A 23,819-nucleotide genomic window follows, 5' to 3' on the forward strand; every position below is an offset into this window, starting at 1 on the left:
ACATGCATTAAACAGAATCTGAAGTGATTTGGATTATATTAGAGTGTTTTGTTTTATTAAAAATCCGGAGATGTTTTTCCTTGTGATAGGTTCCTTCCAACTTCACATTAATTAGTAAATCTCCAATGGCATCTTCATTTTAAATAACGAGTTTCATGTCTTACAGTATTAATTTTTGACAGCTTATAATTAGAGCTTCCATTTTTAAAGTCTTTATCTTCAAAATAAAAAAATAAATTGCTGCAAAATCAAACCTGATTTGCTTCTAACACTGCGACCAACCCATCAAAAGCTGAATAAATTCAAGCTTTTTATCTTTAGAACAAAGACTTTATGACACAATCTCTACTATAGACCTGTGCCAAATCTACAAAATCAAAAGATGTAAAATGATTTTCCATGATCAGAAGCGTGATTCTATATGGATGCTCTTTATCTAAAGGAGAAGCTCAGTTGAAGCATGGAAACTGCTTGATTTTTTTCCAGTTCTCTGCTGTGGTTGTTGCACAATTCTCTTGGTTCTTTGATGTTTTTGCAAAGAAGTGCCATCCCTTTTATACCAGCCTTTGAAGTCGGTCTAGTTGGAGTGCATAGTGATATATAGCATGCTGTTTCTTGGCTATACTTACTGTGGTCACAGTGAGATACTGCAGCAGCACTGCGGTTTATTCTAATATCACTGGCTTAGCTATTCCATTTGATGTCTCTTTAAATTAACCTGGAGTTTCCAGAAGTGATTGTTTAGCTCCCAACATCTGGCTCTTTAATCACAAGAAGTTGACATGATTGTTTGAAGTTGGAGCTCAAAGCGGCGCCGTTTTCTGACCTTTCTGGGAGCGCGGCATCGGCAGCCATTACAGGTGAGTCCACTGGATGAGTCTGATCCATGTACTTTGTACCACTAGAGAGCATCAGAGGGCAAAGAAATATGGGAGGCCTCCATATTTAGCAATGCTTAGTTTGAGTGAGGATTTCTCTGAGGAGGTTGGTGTAATTTAAAAGGTACAGTGACATGCTAAATATAATATTCCTTAAAGCTTTTCAGATTATGTCTGGCTACAGCACCAAACGTTGACACAATAATGCACATTTATGACATGGGAGGAAAATTAATTAAAGGCTTTCAACATCTTTTTTTTCTTTTGATCCTAAGTGTAATCCAGTTTAACTACCACTGGATTTTCTTTCAACATCATCTTCAAAAATCAACTCACTGATAAATCAACATGAATTCAATTCAATAGTTTTTATCTATATATAGCACCAGTTCACATCCACTGACCTTTCAGCAGTAGTCATATTGAACATGCATGTTTCAACCAGAGTGGGAAAACACTGGCCTAGATTCCAGACCAAGGGTTTCCAACCTGCGGCTCCGGAGCCACTAATGGCTCTTTGGAGCTCCCTTTGAACTAAAATAATAAAAAACATACTTTTTTTTTCTCTTTTCATTATTTTCAGGAATTGTCAACATCCCATAGAAGCAAATGCATTTATTCTTTTTCTCCCATAAAGTTTATTCTAAAAATAAAAATAAAATGGTGGTTCTTCAGATATTTATCAAAAAAACAAGTTTTATTATTTTAAAAGATCACATATCATTTAAACATCTAGACAATTTTTATTTAGCTGACTGAGGTAAAATTGGCTCTTTAGATGAATAAGCCCTAAATCTAATTAAGAATCTGTGGAAATTCTTGAAAATTGATGTTTTCTGTCTGGTCTGAGATTTTAGCTGTTTTATAAAGAAGGATGAACAAAATTTTCTATCTCATGACTGCAGGGGGTCTGATAATGCACACCACATTTCAGAAATCCTATTTAAAGAAAAAGTTAATAAATAAATGTTTTTCTTCCATTTCTTGCTGCATCTTTTGATGTTTGTGTTGTGTTTTGTTGGTAGTTTTATAAAAAACTTTATAAACACAAAAAGAAACTAATATAAGTTAATTGTACTAATGTGATGGGATCATAAATATAGCATTTCTTCACATTATTTAGTTTGATAAGAAGCAGATTATGTCAACCTTTTTAAATCAGTTCTAATATTCAGATATTCTTGGGGACACTTGAGCAGCAAAGAGGAGGCCAAACAGCAACAGCAGGAAGCAGCTTGTGTGCAGAAAATGTTCGGCTCCCATTTGGTTTGGGATGCTGTTTGAAGTTTGCCATGAAACAGAGCGAGCTTTACTATGAAGGGCTTGTTTTCAGAACGATGCATTTCATCACAGAAACCCTTCTGCACTTTGATGAACAGCACTTGCCGATCAGTGGAATCCTGATCACAAAGCAATTAGACTTTATGATCAGGAGCAATTAAACAATCAAAGATACACATAAACCCGAACCTGAAAATTTGAGTGTGACCCTCGGTGAGCTGGCGGTTTTCAGTCAACAGCTTCGTTTTCAGGTAAATTACACCCAGAATCCCTTCAGCTACGGTTCACACACTTCAGATGAGAACAGCTTCAAGCTGCTGACTTCAAAGTCAAGCTGCATTTGTCTTCTTTGGCTTTGTAGCTCAAAGGATGTATTTTCAATCATTAATGCAATTTGTGGTGTTTATTTTTTATTTAAAAACCCCTTGCTATTCATACATCGCCAGTTTGGAAGACTTTCTTTGATGATTTTCAAATTAGTGACTGATTAACGCTTGCTTAAGTTGTTTTCCTCTCATTTTGAAAAATGTTTTAAAGTGGAAGAATTTATTTGTAAGAAGTATCCAGTGGTTAAAAACCAGAGCATCCAAAAAGAACCCTGAAATTATTTTAATTCTAACCGTCGTTCTGCCAGCCTCTGTTTGGGCTTGTTTATGTAAGATGACTTCATGAAATATTTGTGCTGTTTGTTGCTGCAATATTTATTGTTGGACAGGAAGCCATCTCAAAAGCATTATGCCCAGTAAATGTTAAATTTAGTGGAAGTGATAGCTGACTTTGCGTTAGAGATACATCACAGTTTATGAATATGTTTTACTGACAGTCTGTTTAAGCATCCGGGTTCCTGCAGTCTGGAAAAGTTTTCCAGGCCTGAACATTTATGTATTCTTTGTTTTACTGCTTAAGGGATGAAAAAGTAGATTTTCTTACATGAATCTATATTAAATTTCCCTAATTTGCTTTTTGTTTGCCACATCTCAGCTGGATTGATTGTCACACTTGTTTGGTTTTAGATAGTTTTCTTACAAATATTTATTTTTTTATATATGGGAATTTCGTCTCCCATGTAAGAACCATCAGCAGTATTCTCCCCCCAATTCAATCTTGTTTTACACTTTATAAAAACACTATATACTGTACACATGTTACAAAAAAGGAAAAAAACATTTTATTTAGCCTTTTTGATATATTTATATTTTTGAATGTTTTTACTGACAGTTAAATGTTTTGCTTGTGTGAAGAAACTTGGCGAATAAAACTGATTGTGATTTTGAGAAAAGGTATCAAAAACATATGATTAAAACTGAGTAGATAATATTAATGTCATAGATTTCTAATTTGAGCTGATTTAAAACAAACAACTAAACTGGTTTAGAAGCTAATGAAATGAGTGTTGGAAACTTGAAGCTCAGTAAAGAAAAACAGTGCCATTTGTGTGAACAGCCTGGAAACAAAAAAATCCCAAAATATATCAAGAATGAAATTAAAACCAGCTTGACTTTATTTATGTATAAACACAACATAAATTACTGTTAATGACTTGTACAGACATTGATTCAGTTTCTTAAAAAGAAACAAAAAAACTGCATAAAACTCTTGGATCATTTACAAAAGATGGTGTCCCTGTGATATCCAAGACACACCTGTGCTGCTCCACATCCTCAACAAAGTTCATCACGACTTCGCTGCACGTTTTTTCTCCCACAATTACTGTTTTAGGTATTGAAACATCTTTTTTTTCCATTTAAAAGCATTTTAAAGAGAATATGACATATTGATGTTTTACAGTGCTAAATCTGGTATACATAGTGGTTGTCTGGTGAGAATAAACATCAGAAGTCTCTTGGTTTTAAAAACAAATATTTGCTTGAGAACGCTGCTTGCTCTAGGAACGTGGATCCATGAACCCGGTACTTCTAGAGAAGTGCAGGGATGCATAATGTAAACATTTCCTCTGTTCCATTGACACTTTGTTCAACCACACGTTTCCAGATGAAAACATAAAAAAATCAAACATAAAACACCTACATCAGCTCAGCGTCTGGTTTAAAACATCCAGGTTCCTCTGCTTTGGAGTCCCGAGTCCAAAAGGCTTGTGCTACAGAGGAGCTGACCTGTAATTGCCATGTTAAGACTTCGTGTAGTTGTACATTTACTCTGAAGTCTGTAGGTCACAATGCACAGCATCGCTTTTGACCCCTTTTTCTCCTTCTTTTTTACTCGTTTCTTTTTTTATTGTATTTTTTACAAAACAAAGCCACACTCTGTACATAACAGCAGCTGTTTCATTTCCTCCACATTGATTTCACTACCAAAACTCAGTTTCTTTGGCAGGTAATGCACCTCGAATTGTTACCTTTTCCCAATCTCACTTTGCCGCAGGAAATGGATGTTGTTGGCGTTATCTGCTAATTCCGGGTACTGCTCGATGGGAAGCACGTAGTACCCGTCGTATCCCAACACTTTCCCACCACTCAGCAGCTGCCTCTTCTCCCCCTCTGTCCAGGGGCGAACCCCCTCCTCCCCGTCACGCACCCGCTGCTGCTCTCGGGCCCACGCCCCCGCCAGGGCGCGCTGGCGTGCAAGCCCAACCACCCGCACTTTCTCCTCGTCCACCGTGGAGCCGTAGCGGATGTGAAAAGCCAGAGCCCCGGCGCGGATCTCCACGTCTGCGAAGCGGCGAGTCCTGCTGTCCATGACGGTGGTGGACTGAGACACCGTCATGTTGATGCCGTTCTCCAGGGTCTTGTGTCCGCTGGTAAGGTGCAGCGCGGCGAGGTCGGCGTCCGGGAGGCCCGGCTTCACAAAGAAGTGTGTGTCCCGTCCTTCTATGGTGAAGTGGAGGTCCTCCAGGTAGAACGCGTTATTGAGGATCGTCGCAACCTTAATGCAGTCCTCACTCGCCACGTTGAGCGTGTTTGTGTGGACGCTGCCTTTATATATGGCAAACATAACAGCTCTTCCGATGGGAGACTTTGCAGCCGAGAACCACAGCCAAGGCTTTTCACCTCTTCGACCTCGGCTGAGATGGACCTCTGGCAGCCGCTCGAATGACAAGAGAGAATGCGCTTGTCTGGTTACTTCCTGCTGGACCCCAGAGATAGACTGTAGGAAAAGTGCAGTGAAACGTTAACGCCTGAACATGGCAGAACCTGAGTCTCTAGGCCATTTAGAACCAGCTACTGCTTGGCTTCACAGAGCTGCTTTTTATCCCTATTTGAGGCAGTGGTATTTTTAAGCCATGTTCTTAAGTCTAATGTAGATAAATCTCTGATGATTTCCTTTATGTGAGTGTGTTAAGGTTTAAGACTAAGGATTTCTTGCATATATAACATCAAAGAGTGTTTTAACAGCAGCATTTCATATAAAATTAGACAGCATGAACACATTTCAACTATTAACCGAAGGTAGGCGGAGGAACACACTTTCTAGTTATATGATTATAATTACTATACAAAAATAGACCAATTAAGGTGGATATTCCATGAAATACATGGCAGTCTAATTAAGGGATGGCACCTTCAAGACAGTGAAGTAAACAAAGTATTTTTTTTCTGTATTAGCTGCAGGTTCTATTTATCTGTTCAGTAAATAAAAGAGCTTTTTTTTTACCCACCGGCAGATCATCCCACAGCTGACTCTTCCTCAGCTCATAGGAGGGCATGCTCAGATCAAACTTTGGAACGGGAAACCCGGGAATGGTGTTGTGAAGATGAAACCCAAACGTTACAAGCCAACTGTTCACATCTGCAAAATCAAAAGAAGACTTTAAAAACTCATGACTCTCATCCTAACTTCTGTAAAAAAAAAAAAAACAACAAAATGCAATATTTAAGTAACTACTTATTCAACCAATCCAGGCATATTTGAAAAAGTTATTCCCCTGTAATAACACCACCCTTAATTAGTTACATATGATTAGCCAAATGTTTGGGTTAAATTTTATGCAAAAATTGGATTTTGAACCAGAAAGTGCCAGACAGGTTTATTGACCTCAATAAGCAACAAATATTGCCCAATATAAAGGTTTCAGGTCAGCACTGAGTTTACTTTAAAAATACTTAAATTATCCTCATCTTCATCATTCAGTTGACAAATCAATTAATTAATAGCTAATCTGAGCAAACTACTCAGTATTTTTGTTCAGTGGAGAACAGAAGAATAAAGATATGTTCTCAAAAAATACAATTATCAAAATTCTCTGCTTTAAGAAGAAGATATCTTACCTGCAACATACTCTTTCAGTTCATGGACCTTGCTGATAGGATTATTATTTCTGAACATGTACAAGTTAAAAGGAGCCGGCTCTTTGGCAACCTTTTTCCAAGCAGAGATATCTGGAATCGTCCACCTGCCAGACATGATATCATAATCCTGCTCTCCAAAGTGCAGCAGTTTGGTCAGAGGATCATACAGTCCACCATGAAAGCCCAGCACCAGCTGAAAGTCAGGGTTAGAGTCAAAGTAGATCTCGCCGTACGCGGTGTACTGAAGCTGTTTGACCAGAAGGCCGTTGCTGGTGAAGACGGCCAGAGGTGTGCCGGTGTTATCACAAGCAATGTAGAACTCTTCTCCATTGCTGATCTCCATAGCAAAGAGATGACCTTGGAGGTCGTAGTAGAAGGAGGTGATCTCTGAGCTGGAGTGGTTGTATACATGGGTTATCCTCTCTGGGTAGCTCAAATCTGCGTAGAAGTACTGCAGGTGCTGGCCCAGACTGGTCTTAGTTGAGACTCTGCGTCCGAGGCCGTCGTAGCGATACTGGATTGTCCAGCCGCTGCTTTTGCTGTAGACCCTCACTAGGAGTCCTTTGGAGTTGTACTCAAAGATTTCTGCTCCTCTCTGACGGAGGAAGCCGTCTTCGTCCATCCTGTACTGGATGTCTCCGAGGCGGGTGATGCGGTCTCGCAGGTCGTAGCGCAGAGGCAGGAGCCGGCCGCTGTTTCCAGCATTCAGCAGGTGCAGATTTCCATTCAGGTCGTATGTGTAGCGCCACACTACTTTGTCGTTTAGAAACACGGTCTGCAGCTGGCCGTCCACATCGTACTCATAGCTGTATTTGGTGGTGTTGGCAAAGGGACCAATCTTGAGTTCTCTCTTAGTGACTCTACCCACATCGTCGTACTGGAAAGTAATCCAATACATCAGTGAACGAAATATCTCATACTGGATCTCCTTGATGCGTCCGTGTGCATCAAAGTGTTTTGTGTACGTCATGACAGACGTGGAAATGATCTGATTTATGTCATAGTAGATGACACCAAACTTCCCAAACTGTTCGATCTTTCCTGAGATGTCGTCAAACTGGTACAGGTCGATGGGTAGCGGCGTTTCGTTGATGACGCCTTGGACGCTGGTGACACGCAAGCTGCTGTCATACGTGTAATCGAAGCGTGCGTTCACCATGCCATCTTCACTGAAGCGAAAAATCTGCCGGTCCACCAGGGGACCAACTTGGCGATAACGGATGGAGCAGATGAAGCCTTCGTTCTGCAGGTTGACCGTCTTCAGCACACCTGCCGTCTCGTCGTAGGTGAAGCTGACTCTCGTGCTGTCGTACAAGATCTCAGAAATCTTGTTCTGCCGGCGGTATCTGTACAGAACTCTACGGCCGGTCCCAAGATGAGCTACTCTCAGCAGGAGGCCGTCTTCGCTGTAATCCACAGCTACCGAGGCGTTGCTCTCAGGTGGGTGATAAAGGTTCCTGTAGTAGCCCACTGAACGGATGGTGTGCATGGTGTAGCGGGCCACACTTGGCATGGTGACAGCAGAAAGCCGCTCGAGAGAGTCGAACTCAAATATGTACTGCCGTTGACTGTGAAGCAGGAGAACCATAGACTGAGGGGAAGAGAGCAAAACACAGTGTTCTTTTTTTAGTCGCTTGCCTGCAGAATATATTTTCAAAGCAAGGCAGAAAGTAGAAATTTTCTGGTTTGAGGAAAGGTGAAACCTTGTGCATAAAAAATGTAGAAAGTAGAACTGTGACACTTGTGAGACCTGAGCTACCTGAGTTCCACATTATCAAATCAATGCAAAATTACCAAGAGAAAGGGATATCTAGTGTGCTAGGTTAGGACTTGGCTAAAAACATTTTAATGAGATACAGTCTGATTTAAATGTAATTCTTACATACATATACATTTCTATCAGCAATTTATTAACTCCTGGCATCCAGACAGCCTGCTTAATCAAGTCAAAGAATATGCATTTTTTAGAGTGTGCTCTGTCTCCCAAAGTCTCTCTGTTAAAATGTCATGCCCAGTCATCCGTCGCTACACCGAGGTTTCCTGAGCCCCCTTGTGCTGCCAGTGTCAGTGTTGACATGGCCTTTCTAGGTCATGCAATGACAGGATGGAGTCAGAAGAGACTGGAGGGAAAAAAAAATATTTGCATGTTTTTGTTGCTGATCATTCCTGCACAATTTTAAACACAGTCTACAAGAGATGAGGGGAAGCGTACATCTGAGAGCTGCTGTTTGACATGGAACAGCAAAATACACAAAATGCATCAATGTAGTTAACTTTTATTTATTTATATGTATCTTAAATGAGGACTGAAATATTTAACATATATACAGGTGAAATACAGAGCAAAACCTGAAAAAGAGCAGAACATGAAGCAATCAAAACCATCCTGAGTTATAATATTAACATGCACCTATTAATAAAAATCAATACATTAAAAATATTTGTTACAAATTTTGACCAAAATAACATTTTCTGTTACTGTCATTAAAAGTAACCACAAACACCATTTTACAGTTTTTTTATATCATCAAAAATTTTCCTTGAATTTAAATAGCATAACCTTTTATTACACGTTTTATTTGTGATCTGAAATCCATGTTCTGACTAGTTTTAGTGAAAGTGCCTTTGACTTATTCAACTAAATACAAAACACATTAAATTTCATATTTATATAAACAATAAGCATACAAGCATCTCCTGCATATTTAATGCTGCTGCTGCTGCTGTTGGTGTGGAGACGGCGCTTTTTATTGCACCGTCTGGATCTGGACAGACCAAACATTTTCCTTATGTCTCATCTTTAAGAACTTTTCTTGTTAAGCCAAAGACGATGTTTTGGGAGCATTAGTTCTTCCCAAATTATTCTGATTATAGAGGTGAAACCTGAAGTTTACATACAGCAAATAAAAAGAGACGTCCGCCTTTTTTCCTCAGTTACTGAAGTTAAATCAGACCGGACTTCCCAAATGAGAGAATGATTGAAACAGATTTTTGTTTACATCTTCAAGATCAGATGTTTATATACAAGACTGCAAAAACTGAGAAAATGTATGTCAAATTCTGATTTTGAAGACATTTACACATAAATCTCTGACATATTCTTTTTCTTGTTAATGTGATATTTTGCAAATACAAATAATTTTGGTCATTTTAACTGACTGTAAACAAGAAAAGTTTGATCTGATTTAAATTCAAATGTTTTGTGTCTTTATTTTAGGTGTATGTAAACTTCTGGTTTCAGCTGTATGAGTCTGCAGTGTTTTGGGTGGAGATGCTGTGTTTTAAAGAGTTTATGACTGAGTAGCACATTTAGTCCATTTTCCACGATGAGCAATGCGTTTTGAGGTAGAACGTCCTGCTGCGCTGCTCCTGCTCACAGCCTCACACAAATGTTGAGAACAAATGTAATTGTAGCAGTGGCAATTAGCCTTCCTGCTTAAATCATGTTGAGGCCTCCTGAACTTAATTAACCCTGACATATATCAGAGAAACAGCAGGGAAACTTAAGGTCCACATTTATCTTCTGGGGTAAAACTATTCTGCTGCACAATATATCTTTCTTATTATTTCTGCTGGTGATGCGATTTTCTCACCTGTTCAAGGTAGGTGTAGCTCCATATCTTCCCATCTGCAAACACCTTGGAAATCAGCCGGCCTTGGCTATCATACTCGAGTCTCTCGGTGGTGGGGCCTCTCTGTAGGGCACTGATTTGCCCGGTGCTTGTGCGGCTCACATTAACTGGCAGTAGCTTACTGCTGGGCACCCACAGGACCGGGTGGCCCGCAGTGTCATATATAATCTTTAACAGGAACTTCCTGTGGTCGTCGTAAATCTTCTCAGTCCTCAGGGTGCGATCGTAATCAACAGAGAGAATGTTCCGTCCATTCACCTGTGGGTAAAATTTAACAGCTGCTTAGATAAAAACTGTACTCTGAGTTGCAGCCAGGATCCTCTTTTAACCGAAAGCTCTTTAAAACGTACAGTTAAACAGAAAATAAAATATGTATATAATTCAAACGTTACTGCTTTTCTGTATAAGAGAACACATCACAAAGAGGAGCCCTTTAAACAGAAAGACACTGTAAACTGTTCAGACGGTCTTAAATTAAAGGTCTTAAATATGGTGGTGACAAAAATCACAGTGAGTTCACGTTGCTATCCAAGAGAAGTTCATGAAGGAGAGTAAATCATAAATCTGCATCAGGGTCGGGGAAGAGGGAGCAGGAAGAGATGGACTGGACTTATATAAAGCTCTGGCATATTAATGATCTTCTAAGGCAGGGGAACGAAGGTCAGGCCTAAGGTCACAGACATGGTGATCCTAAAACTAGAGGTGGAAGTCCATTAAAATTTTTATAGAGTTAACTGCTGGGTCTGTTATTAATTAATCACAATAAATCAAAAACTATTTAAATGGACAAAATAATTTTCAATTCAAAAACTTTTTTTGCTGCTAAATTAATGAATATGTATGAACCCTACAAAGATAATTATTGTTTTTAATCTGTTATTCGACCATCAGATTGGAGCTTTCCAGAGTTTCCAGAATCCCTTCTTCAGAAATGTTGAGCTGTGGACACTGAGATTAGAGCAGGGGAAGCTGCAGCATGGTTAGCATTGAGATGCTGTTCTAGGCTTGAAAAGCTTTGCTGATGGGACAACTCCTCTTAACACAACCTGAACACAACAACAGACTTTTCCAGAGTCCCATCAGATCATGTTAGAAGCAGAAATGAACCCCCAGTGGGCCGAGAGAAGCGGCTTCGTCGTCCATCACTGTTGTTAGTAAATGTTGTTTGTGTGTCAGATTTATGTTTGCATGTAAAACATAAATTAATTAATCGAGTTAAAATTTTGAATGATTTAAAATCTGCATTATTAATTAATCAAAATGAATGTGTTAAAGCGGTTTAATTAAAAATAGCATATTTACATATCGATATGTTTCAATGTGTATGCATGTTTCAGTTTAATATCAACAACGTTTAAAAACCAAATGTTAATGGATTAGAAAGAGGTGTGATGCTTACGTTGGATTGTAATCACTGGGAATTTGTTTGGGAATGAATGTTAGAGCAAACACATGACAAATGACCTGAAACGTTATTTGTTGAAGTTGATTTCAACCATTAGACATCAGAACCTTTTCATCTCTTTTTCAAACTGCAAATCCCACGTCTAAATTTTATTGTGTTTTTTCTACTGATTTCTCAACCAACGAACTGTTAAATATTGCAAAGCTGTTCCTCAACTCCTTTGTTGTGGTTTAAGTATTTCTTTCACATAAACACATTTATGAAATATTTTTAACTCTTAAAAAAGTTCTGGTTTTTTATTCAGAAAATTTATCGTCCATTAAAAACATGAAGTCTTGGTGTATTTTAATGATGCTGAAAATAATAAAAAGGTTGAGAACATTCAAGTAATGAAGCTCCCTCCTGTTTGTCTTGCTTTCGGTATAATTAGCTTCTTACAAAAAGCAGCACAATCAGTTTCCTGATTAGCCTGGAGCACAAACTGCAACAGCACAGACGGCGATGCCAGAAACATGCAACAGGTGCCAAGCCACAAGCGACACAGCTGCTGCTCATCAGCCTTTTTAGAGGTTTAGTTTCTCTATCTGGCCTGAAGGACATCATGTTTACGGTTATCTAGTTATTCTAGCGTTTAGAGCTGCGATTACAGACAAATCGATTAGATTTTTGTGATTTCTGGATTTGATCTGGCAGTATAAATACTGATCATTCAAATTATTTTTAATAACTATAATTTCGAAAGGTATAAGAACAGAAATCCAAATATTTTTTTGAGCCTGGCATGAACACTGTTTTTAATCTGTTTTTAGCATATTAGCACAGCTAGCATTACAAAAACAACAGCTACAAAATGGAGCTCGTCCTCTTAACTCTGAGATTGCCAAAACATTTGACACATTTTCAGGTTCAGCATTGAAAGTTAAATGTTAAAGCAAACCAACGACCATTAAACCACCGTGCAGCCCAACCGCAGACATGTTACTGAAAATAAAGGTTTTCTTTAACTACCTTCTGCACTTCTCTGACTTCGCTTTAGACATCACATGATGAAATTAGCAACAACTGAGTCATCTTCACTCAGTAACAGCCTTCATACCAAAGAGTGTTGTTAGCACAACTGTGACCAGTAATTTGTTATTTCATCACTTAACTGTCTTACCTTCACTGGTCAGCCTCTTTTTTTCCAAATGTGCCACATGCAGATATGGATGTGACTTTTTATTTGTATTTAATGATCACTGTTTTATAATTATGCATATATGTAATTATTATATGTTTAGTGACACAGAGCAACACATTTGGATTTTATAAACTATAATTTGTTCAATGCTTGTAAAGTGGAAATAATTTCAGATCTGACACCAGAATCTTGCTTTTGCAGAGAAGTTGTGGATGCTGAGAGTTTCACTTCAGAATTGTTTGTTCTTAATATATTTACTCCACTGTGGAGTGGGATGATAAAATAACCAAAATTATTAGCAATCATTTCTTTTACTCATATTTCACACATTTCTTAGGAGGCTTTTTATCTCCAGATTATTGTGAAATATTCATCGCTTGCATATTGGCTTGGATATCATCTGCTGTCCTCTTTGTTTAATGGAAAGTGTTACTGGCAGCAACAGTGAATGTGTTGTCTTTATTTTAGGAGAAACAGTAGTTTTTAAACAATCTGCCCAGAATAACCTTCTGTTTACAGAACCAGTTCACACAGTTTTACAACCTCCCTTTTGTTTTTTATGCGTCTCATATCATTAGTGCAGCTTCTGCCACAGAGGGGAAAAGAGTGGGATTTAAACCACATCCACACTTACCCTCAGCTTTCGCCCAAATACGATAACTTTCCCTCTGGCTTGTTCTTTGCGAAAGCGCCACTCCACCAAGTTTTGCCCAACCTCTCCTGGCAGGCTCATGTTGCGCCTGGCGACAGTCGGGTTGGCAGCTCCAGTCAGGATGTGGGGCTCTGTTTGGTAGTGGGTGTCCATCCCGTTGGCGTAGGTAATCCTCAGCGAGTTGTCGTAGCCCACTTGGTAGCTGCTTCTACACTGGTCTGTTGGTGGAGAACAACTGTTTAGCATCTCTGATTTTATTTGAAGTCTAAAAGAAGAGTGATGTGAGGAAATAACGGGTCCATCTGGTTGTGGAAGAGAGGAGAAAGCACTTAGTAACAAGGTTGGTGTGTCTCCCTGACATCCCAGCCCACACTCCCAGAGAGCAATCATTTACACTGCCGGACCCTCTGAGTCATAATGATACACGACTCAGGCTTACTCAACATTGCCCTGCAGACCCTTGAAACAATGATAAATAACAGCTGCTGTGCTGTGGAGCCCGGCGACGAAGCCTTACCCTGAGCCAGAGTGTAGAAGGCTCGGATGGTGGAGGAGTTGGTGGTGATGCTGATTTCCTCCTCTGTCAGGGAGCTTTCGATGTCCACCATCAGAGCGCTGTATATGTCTGTGTACAAGTTATTCACCATTCCCGTGGGGAACGTCACGTTCATTAGGCGGCCTTCACTGTCGTAGCTGTTTGACAAAAGGAAACATCAAAAATGACAAAGCATTTATATGTATGAGGGCTCCCAGGCTACAATGCATTTCAATTATCAGCTGCTTCATACTTGGGTGAGACGGCTGACTTTCTTGTAATTAAAATGTCACATTTTCATCCCCGGATATCTCACACTTCTGGCGCAGAAGAGGAAGGATGTCTGTGAAAGTGGCTCAGGCGCAAATAAGGCTGAGTGACACATCTCACAGCTATCAGAAAGATTAAATAAAACTACACAGACTTATAATGAGTTTTATTTTATTTTTTAGAGTGATTGATGTGTCATAATCATGATTGGCTGTTTGGCTGTTTTTGTTGTAGTGAGGGTATCATGTGCGGCTTAATGTCGTGACAAAAAATGACGCTGAGATGCTTTGCTTCCAAAACAAATTGGATTATGATAAAAAAATCTAAGTGGCTTACTTTAATTAAATACAATTATTTATTTTATTTAATCTCTTTTTTACACTTGTGACTGCTCTAATAGCACTGGTTAATAAAAAAACAAAAGACAAATGTAACTCACTTTATGGAGTTATTGAGGTCTAACTGAGCTATTTTACACATCTGAGGGACATTTTATAATTAGATTTCAATTAATTCTGCACCCATGGCAATTTGCAGGTAGGAATGATTCACCATTTATAGAATAAATGTGTGACAGATTCATGAAACATACATCACAAAAATACACTGCTCAAAAAAATAAAGGGAACACTTAAACAGGTGTTTAACACTTAAAGTGTTCCCTTTATTTTTTTGAGCAGTATAGTTACTTTTGACACTTTGAATCTAATCCTCAAAGCAACAAAAAATCTACAACATGACCATATTTTACAAATATATTAATAGGGATCAAAGGTATAAAATAAGCAATTTTAAACAGCCAAATTCCTGGAAAACATTAAATCTGCCTTATATTTCTATATGTGTTCTATGTTGTTTTAATGTGTAAATATATACAGTGGGGAAAAATGTATTTGACCCCCTTCCAAATTTCCTTCTTATTTTGCTTTTTTGTAAATAAGTAAAATTAATTAATATAGCGCTTCTCAGAAGACTCACAAAGTTCCTTACAAGTTAAAGTACATGTACATTTACAATATGAACAAAAGAAATACTGCAAAGAAATACAATAATTCAAAGAACGTTTGTATATAGGAATGGCTGTGAAAAATATCGGTTTTAGTTCAAGGTCGTACAAACCCAGATCAGCTGACCTTAGCAAGCAGCTGAGGCAAGTCGGACACATATGAAGGTCCCTGGCCATGCAGGGCTCCATATGCAACAAAGAGAACTTCACACTGGACCCTAAAACCGACTGGACGCCGGTGAAAACGCCAAGGCAAGAATCATGTGACAGAATGGACCTGATCTTATCACAAGGTTGGCTGCGGCACTCTGGATCATCATCATCATCATCATCATCATCAGGTCAGAATGTTATACTAGAGATCTGAATCACTATTAAGGTAAATACAAGAGCGTTTTAATATTCTCGCAAAGTCTGATGTGTAATTATAACAGACTTTAAAAACTTGACCACAGCTTAGGGTTAAAGGAACAACACAGGACAGTAAGAGCCTCTGTCTTGGCATCATCTGCAACACATAAATAGGAAAGAAAAGAAAGAAAGAGGTGGATCTAAATAAACTTAAGTGGTCTTACAGACAAATGTTCGCTTTAATCTACTGCACAGCCCACACATAAAAACACACCTTCATTAAAAATGTTCATGTGCAGATGCCTTTGATTTTTAATTAAAACTTTAGTAGAGTTGCAGTTTATTAATGACAGAAGGTAACATCAAAAATAAATAAATAAAATTTCAATTACATGACCGTTAATAGTTTCTTCTTATCCCACAGATGCAGGGTGTGGTGTTTCATTCCCAAACACAATTCTACCTGCCAAAGAGTAAATCTCATCCGTTTACATCATGTTTATTAGCATGCACAAAGTGAAAGGTGTATTCTAATTTGCACTGTGAGCTGTTTCCTTAATTTGAAAGCTAAATCAATCAGACCGTGCCAAATCATTCCCAGTATTTCTACTCACTCATAGAAAGTTGTCCAGCCGATCTCTGAAGTCTTTGTGGCCAGCAGGCCGTTGTTGCCGTGGTATGTGAGCAGCACCAGCTCCTGACCCTGCGCGGTCAATGTTTTCAGGCCACCGTTGGTGCCCATCGTCAGCCAAATCACCTGGTTGTCAGGGGCGACGATCCGCACCGGCATGCGGTTGGCATCCCTCCGGATCCTCAGCGTGTTCCCGCTGCTGTCGGTAGCAGCTGTGATGTCGTTCTCTGTGCTGTAGCTGAACGTGTACTTCAGGTCTCCGGTGAGCAAGCTGGCGGTGTGTTGGTGGGTGCCGTTGCTGTCGAACATGTAGACCTCCTGAGCATCGGGGGAAGCCACCTCATAAGCACCGCCATTGGAAGTCAAAGTTGGCCCGTTTCGAGAGATAGCGCGGATGCGGATGTTCCCCAGGTCTGCCACATATAGCGTTCCATCTGGAGCCGCCACTAATGAAGAAGGACCATTCAGCCTCGCGTCTTTGGCATAGCCGTCTCCTGTCTGATAGCAGTCGCAGTTGGCATCGTTCTTGCAGTCGCAGTCGGAGGGAGCTCCGGCCAAATGTGTTATCTCCCCATCCACGGAAACCTTCCGAATCCTGCTCATCTTCCTCTCATCTGTCTCTGCGACGTAGATGGCACCGTGGTAGGATATGGCGATGGAAACGGCCGACTCTAGAGGGGTTAAATGAGCTCTTTGTCCACCAGCTACGCCTCTCTCCAGTCCAGCCAGCGGGCAGTGGACGGGTCGGCCTGCTGCAATGCTGACTTGACCGTTCTCAGTGATGCGCAGCACGATGTTGCTGTCCAAAACATACAGAGAGTTGTCCATCGGGCTGACTGCTAGATCTGTGGGCCACTCTAAAATCACCTGCAATACAGAAAATAATTACATATAATTCTAACTCTAATTTAATTGAGAAAAAAAAACAAGTATTTTATTCAGTGATATCTTCTTTCAGCAAAAGTGCTCCATGAAGTTATTTTTATAAAACTTTTATCACACACACACTCACAATGTGTCAGCAAACATAGCCAAAAGGCAGATGAATCTGCGCAGACTGAATCAGAAAAGTGACAGATGTTATTGTGTCAAGAAAAATAAGAGCCAGAAAGAATTACAAACCCCGGCCTCCTTCTAACCTCCACAAAGCTCACTGTGAATGGCAGATTGTCAGTGTCAGAGTGTGACAGAAGAGGCTTCACACTCAAATCTGGAAATCTTTTGTATGGAATATATCAAGAAGGAGCATTTTCTGAAGCACAATACTAACATCCTAACACACTGTGCCTCACAAAAGTATTCACAGCCGTCGAACATTTTGATTTTGTTGCGTTAAAACCACAAACTGTAATGTATTTTTATGGGGTTCTATATGATAGAGCAACACAAAGAAATACATTTAGTAATGTGGGAAGAAAATTATAAATGGTTTTCAGCTTTTTTACCACTAAAAATCTGAAAAGTGTGGCGTACTTTTTTTTTTAAAGCACATCCATAATTTTCACTGCAGTTTCAGCTGCAGGAGTCTCTTCCAGTTCTGCTCATCTAGAGACTGAATTTCTCACCAATTTTTCTTGACCAAATAGCTCAAGTTCAGATCAAGATTAGACTTTTAAAGTATTGCCACAGAATCACAATTGGATTTAGGTGTGGACTCACACTATAGATAACAGAGAGCAGATGGCTGCACTTCACTTGTGTTAGTTGGTCTAAAATATCAAATCCAATAAAAAACACTGAGGTTTGTGGTTGTAACATTTTGAAATCCAAATATATCTGCGAGGAACTGTTAAAAGATTTTTTTTATTTATTTGGCCTTTATTTATACAAGTTGGCTCATTGAGTTTCAATATCTAATTTATAAGAGAGACAATTAAGCCAACCAATTAGAGAAAAAAAAATGCATGGAGTTAAGAAGGTCAGAAATTTATTGTCTAGACAAAGACCTACATCTTTCCAACTTTTCCCAAAAATGCAGTTGTTCCATCACAATAAACAGCTTTAATCCAGTTTCTGGGCTATTGCTCCATATTTGAATACAAACAGATCTACCTGGAGGGGATTAAGTCCAATACAGAATTTAAATCTTTCACCTGGAGGATTGTCTTTTGTTTACCAAAGCTGGAATAAAAGATTTTAAAGAGCCAGGAGGAACTCTGTAAACTTTGATCCTACAAGCTCATAACTGGGTTGTTTTGTTGTGTGGCTGGCATATAAAACAGATGGACTCCCCTCTCAACAATGAAACCAGGATCCTAAACCGTATTTCTGTGATGACCTGCAGTAGGAGGCTCCCTTCGGGAAGACACAGCAGTAGATAGTTGGTAAATCCACTTCTTTCTGACCAATAAACAGCCACAAAACAATGGTTTTAATGTTCTTGTATAAGAACAATGGTTTTTGTGGCTGTTTATTGGTCAGAAAGACCAACCCTGGTCCTCAAGGCTCACTGTCCTACATGTTTTAGAGGTTTCCCTGCTTTAATGTCCTGATTCAACCGATTGCAGTTCAACAAACGCCTGTTAATCAGTCATCAATTGAAATCAGCTGGACTGAAGAAAGGAAATACCTAAAACATGTAGGGCAGTGAGTCTGGAGGACCAGGGTTGGGAAACACATTTAGATGACTTCTAAACCCAGTTGTCTGAACTGGATTTTTTAGGGTATTGTAGTAAATGTCTGTTTTATTTATTTTTAAGTAATTAGAAAATCGTGAATTATTTCCCTTTTATTTCATGATTAGACAAATCTCAATAAAATCCAAAGTTTCTGGTTTAAAATATTACAAAACGTGACATTTTTACACTTTGTAATATTTGCTAATAAAAGTGGGTTTACTTTATTAAACAACAGCTTCTAGTTTTACTCAGTGGTGCCGTCCATATAGCTGAATGTTCATCTCTTCCAAAAAGTCTAAGGTCTTTGACTATTTTAACATGTTTGGGATAACTAATCTGTTCACTTTAATGATTTTCTTCTTGACAGTGTTACATTTTTTAGTGGATTTCAACCTAAGTAAATGAGCATGTCTTATACAAGAACATTAAGCATGCAATTAACGCCTTCCTGCTCCATTAAAGCTGTGTGGTTTGGTGGTGTAACCTGAAAGAAAAGCTTCACATGGTGATCAATGACATATATCAGAATAAATCAAAATGACATGAAAGAAAAGTCTCCTGCATTTAAAGTGATGAGATAATTAATCACATCTTGTAGAACATTAAGAGAGCCAAAGCCAAACTCCTTCTCTAACAATTACAGCCGGAGTTTCTAACAGGATAAAAAGCTTCTTTTTCTAACAGCGGAAAAATGACTAACCTGGCCTTGAGAAACAACACCATGTCATTAAAACTGTCCAAACATCCCTAATTTGTGTTTTTCACTTGGTGATTAACAATAAAAAACAATGCCTTTAAGGCTTCCACTAGTTAAATTGCAGCGAGCCAGCTCTTCAGCCCGGGTGCCGGAGGATCACACAGTTGTGCCAATGCTTTGTCTTGGTTGCTTTGCGCCAAATGAGTTGGTTAATAAGGAAAAAGTAACAAGCTTAATGCTTTCTGTTCATGTTCTCTCATGTTCTCCCTCTTTCAGCACACCACCCACTCACAAACACAAATACTGATTGCTTTCTGTTCTGTTCACAAGAAAAATACTCCCAAACATCAACTGAAATGAAAGCTTATTATACATTAATTGCACTTATAATGCAACAGAAAGAAATCATTTGTAATATCTGCTTTTGTCACATAATATTATATAACGTGTGTCTGGACCTCATGCATTGTGTGAGTTTGTGAAGTCAGGCCACCTCAGTAGGAGTAACAGCTTAAAAGCTTTTCTTGGTCTCTGAAGATACAATTTCTCTAATTTAGCATTTTCAGCACTTTATTAATATGTCCTGGATTACTTTATCTATTTAGAACACATTTTATGGACTAATTATTATTGAAAAAGTTCATATAGTATTAATGTAAAACAATGAAGTAAAAACCCCTTTAGACACACTGTATTTCTCACAATAAGAATAACAGAAAGCTGCTTGTTTAATTTAAAATATTTCTTGGTTTGAGTTATTCCCTGTCATGGTTTGTGAGATGATTGCAGATTTGAACATTAAAAAGAAATCACACTAATACAATTAGACTTAAATTAAATAATTATGTCAAATTACTGATTCAAAAGACAGATTTGATTCTTTGTACACAAAACCAGATTTTATGATCATGCATCCACTCAGTTTTCATGTCTTTTTGATCTTTGGAGTTTAAATAAAAAAAACAAAACAGTGTTACATTTAGAGGTCCTCACTGGAGATAACAGTGGCATTGACAGATGTACAGTACAGACCAAAGGTTTGGACACACTTTCTCATTGAATTCAATGTACATATATTTTGTTCCAATGGGATTTTAGTATTTATGGAAAATTATTAAAAAAGCACAGAGTTTGACATATGACTGGTCTCTTTCTGTTGCAGAAAAATATATTTATATATTTTACGAAAAACATAAAAAGTAGCTGGTTTCATATCATTTTAGCCAAAGTTATTGAGGACCATTGTTGAAGGTCCAATGAGCCTCAGGTCGACTCACTCACCCTGAGTTAAGCCACAGCAGCCATGATGTGAAAACTCACACAGAAAGATGAAAACATTATGATGGCAGGAAAAATCAAACACTGAGGGAAACATGTACTTATTGTAATAAATGTTTTTCCAGTAGCTAAAGTCCCAGTTTGCTTTATTCAGACAAAATGTTCATATTAAGCCATTTTACATCAAATGTTTAACTTTTTTGATGTCAATATTTTAGAGGTTTTATTGTCATTATTATGTCTTTCTTGAGTTTTTTCTCCTTACCTTGATAACACAGAAGGTGTGAAGTATTTTGTTTTTCATCTATCCAGTATATATTTTGTCATAAATACAAACATGTTATTTCCAAATAACAGAGTTAGTGTATAGAAAAATGTTACCAAGTAATTTGTCATACTTGTTTTTGTTCAGATGTTTATTAAATGTGGTAAACATGTCTTAATTAACCCTGATACTCAGTGAAGAAACTAATTATTTTTTAAATAAAATGTGATATATGCATTCCATTTAGTCTGTGCTATATATTCCCCTATATTTACATACAGATATTTATATATCTCAGAGTTAATTTGTAAGGATGAATGTGTCTGAGTTGGGTTATTTCTATATTTGTAAGTGAGCAGCGGTCTCTGTTTTTCCAGGATGATAATTCATCTGTTTGGTGTTAGTTTCAAACAGCAATGCTTTGTCTTGAGCACAAAGTGGGAGGAATAGAAACAACTTTATTTCCAAGAGCAGAAGCAGTAAAACGAATCATGGTGTGAAAGTTTTCACTTTAGTGTGATGAAAGTCTGTTTTCTTGCCCTTTTTTCTGCATTATTCACCTGAAATCAGCTCACAAAACTCTCAAGGTGTGCAGCAGAGACAGATCTGGACGTTGAAGACTCTATTTAGCGTCCCAGTTTCAGAATCGTTTCTTGTCCTCCATTAGGAGAGGATGAGCTTTCATGTTACCTTAGTCCGAGGTAGGAGACTGAAGCTTCCTTGGACAAAGCCGCCAGCAGTCGTGCTCCGCCAAGTAAAAAAGGTTTTATGTGCTCAACAAGCTACAACTACTGAGCGCTCCCTTATTATCATGTGCGGTGCCACAATTACTTGTGGAACACTAAACACTAATTCAGCTCTGGCTGCAAGCGAACACGCCCTCCCAAACTCAGTAATTATTCTTTCCTCCTTATAATTGGCTCTGAGATGAAAACTCATCTCTTTTTGGACCTGAAGTCACTTAGAGGTGTAAAAACCTCCCACTAATGTTTACATATCACCTTTATTACACTACATTTTCTAATGTAGTGACCGTAAATACATAAAATCTGCCCTTTCACACATAATTCATCTTGATTATGAAAAATAACCTTGATGGATCTTTCAGCCTATTAGCCAAATAGTATCTTAAATGAATGTTATTTTGACCCTGAAATATGATCTCAAGTTTCTTCTGAATGGCAGTCAGTGTGTGTCAAAATATCTAATATGAATGATTTTATTTTATTCATTTTGAAATTCAGAAAAATGTTGATCAATGAGTTACATTTTGAAAAAAAGCAAGTCTGCTCACAGTTTTCCCTCTAAAATCCTGATATTTGCACAGAGATTTCTCTGCATTTCTAAGCATTTGAGCACAAATAATTAACACTGATGTTAAAGGTCCATGGACAGATTTAATTTGGTATTTGGACTAACTTTGACAAACTCCAATTCAAAATGTATAATTATCACTTGAAGGGGAAAAAGGGGAGTATCCTAGGCTGAATATAAATCCTTTAAATCAGAGTTTGTGTACATTGGTACGGAGCCCTCCAGGGGACATGAGGAAAACATTTATTTTGTGTTCCCTCGCAATACTGTACTGATCAGTGATGTGGCATAATTGAATACTGTAATCCCTTCTGACGGCGACCGCCATACTTTCTGCTTTAATATAAGGTTATGTGAGGTTTTTCCAGGAATGTTAATATCTCTTTGTGAAATATCTGAAGTTTTATATCTTTTTCTTTAGGATAGAAAGGCACCACAAACCTATGATATAAACAGAAACTTTCTGTAGGAAAGAAATAAAAATACATCCTAATTTGGACTATTTCTGAGTTATTATTGTGTGGTAATAAATCATCTGACAGATTTGATTGTCTCTGCTGTGCTGGTTGTCTGAATGGTTTAAAGGGCCGTTTTCAGTTCCATTTCAACCTTAACAGACACAAGTATGCAGTGAATAAATCAATTTTCAATCTGTTTTTTGCACCAAAGACTTAATAATAATAAACACATTTTATTATTATAAAACAAGGCAAACTAATGGTGGTAAAGGGCAGCACTGGGTTAACTCTGGGAATCTCATCTGTCCGTGTATCAATCAACTCCAAACCTCTTCTTTGTTCTGCAACAATTATCAATTTATTCCATTTTGATGATCATGCTCCAAACTTTGCAAGGACTGACCGCCCCGCTTGCTGCTTCCTCATACACACAAAGCCAGCAGGCCAGTGACCTTCCCATTCATACGTGATGACAGCCACGCCCACATCGACACGCCCACCACCCAGGTGTCAAAGCCGCTGCTCCTGTCATATCAATAATTACTTATTTCATTCATATGGCTCTTACAGAGCCTCAGTGAAAATGTGTTTATTATTATTATTAACTCTTTGGTGCAAAACACTGATTGAAAATCTATTTTTTTACTGCATGTTTATGTCTGTTAAGGCTAAGATGGAGGGGCACTGAAAGCAGCTCTTTAAACCATTCAGACTACAAACACAACAGAGACACAATTAAAACTGTCAGATGATTTATTACCCGCAATAATAACTCAAAAATAGTCCAAATTAGGATGTATTTTTATTTCTTTCCTACAGGAAGTTTCTGTTTATATCATAGGTTTGTGGTGCCTTTTTATACTAAAGAAAAAGATATAAAATGTCAGATATTTTACAAAGAGATATTAACATACATGGAAAAATCTTACATAACCTTATATTAAGGCAGAAAGTATGACGGCCGCCGTAAGAAGGATTTACAGTATCCAATTATGCCACATCACTGATCAGTATTATTGAGAGGGAACGCAAAAGAAAAAAAAAATCCCATGTCCCCTGGAGGGCTCCGTACATTGGCACCCTTAATTTGTTTGTAAAAAGATAAAATTTATATTGTTTAG

General features: G+C 38.3%; 1 protein-coding gene across 6 annotated transcripts in view; it reads right to left on the reverse strand.

The window, feature by feature from the left end:
* Positions 1-3,637: 3,637 nt before the first annotated feature.
* Positions 3,638-23,819, reverse strand: part of LOC116714382 (teneurin-3) — a 193,402-nt gene continuing 173,220 nt past the window's right edge. For all 6 annotated transcript variants that reach the window (XM_032554922.1, XM_032554920.1, XM_032554919.1 and 3 more), the window contains 7 exons: positions 16,052-16,935; positions 13,793-13,968; positions 13,258-13,493; positions 10,000-10,296; positions 6,386-7,997; positions 5,776-5,906; positions 3,638-5,264 (listed from right to left, as the gene is read on the reverse strand). In XM_032554922.1, coding sequence (XP_032410813.1) covers positions 4,512-5,264; positions 5,776-5,906; positions 6,386-7,997; positions 10,000-10,296; positions 13,258-13,493; positions 13,793-13,968; positions 16,052-16,935 — 4,089 coding nt within the window. In that variant the 3' untranslated portion in view covers positions 3,638-4,511. The remainder of the gene's footprint in view (positions 5,265-5,775; positions 5,907-6,385; positions 7,998-9,999; positions 10,297-13,257; positions 13,494-13,792; positions 13,969-16,051; positions 16,936-23,819) is intronic.

The sequence above is a fragment of the Xiphophorus hellerii genome, chromosome 23 (assembly GCF_003331165.1).
Source record: "Xiphophorus hellerii strain 12219 chromosome 23, Xiphophorus_hellerii-4.1, whole genome shotgun sequence".
NCBI classification, from domain to species: Eukaryota; Metazoa; Chordata; class Actinopteri; order Cyprinodontiformes; family Poeciliidae; genus Xiphophorus; species Xiphophorus hellerii.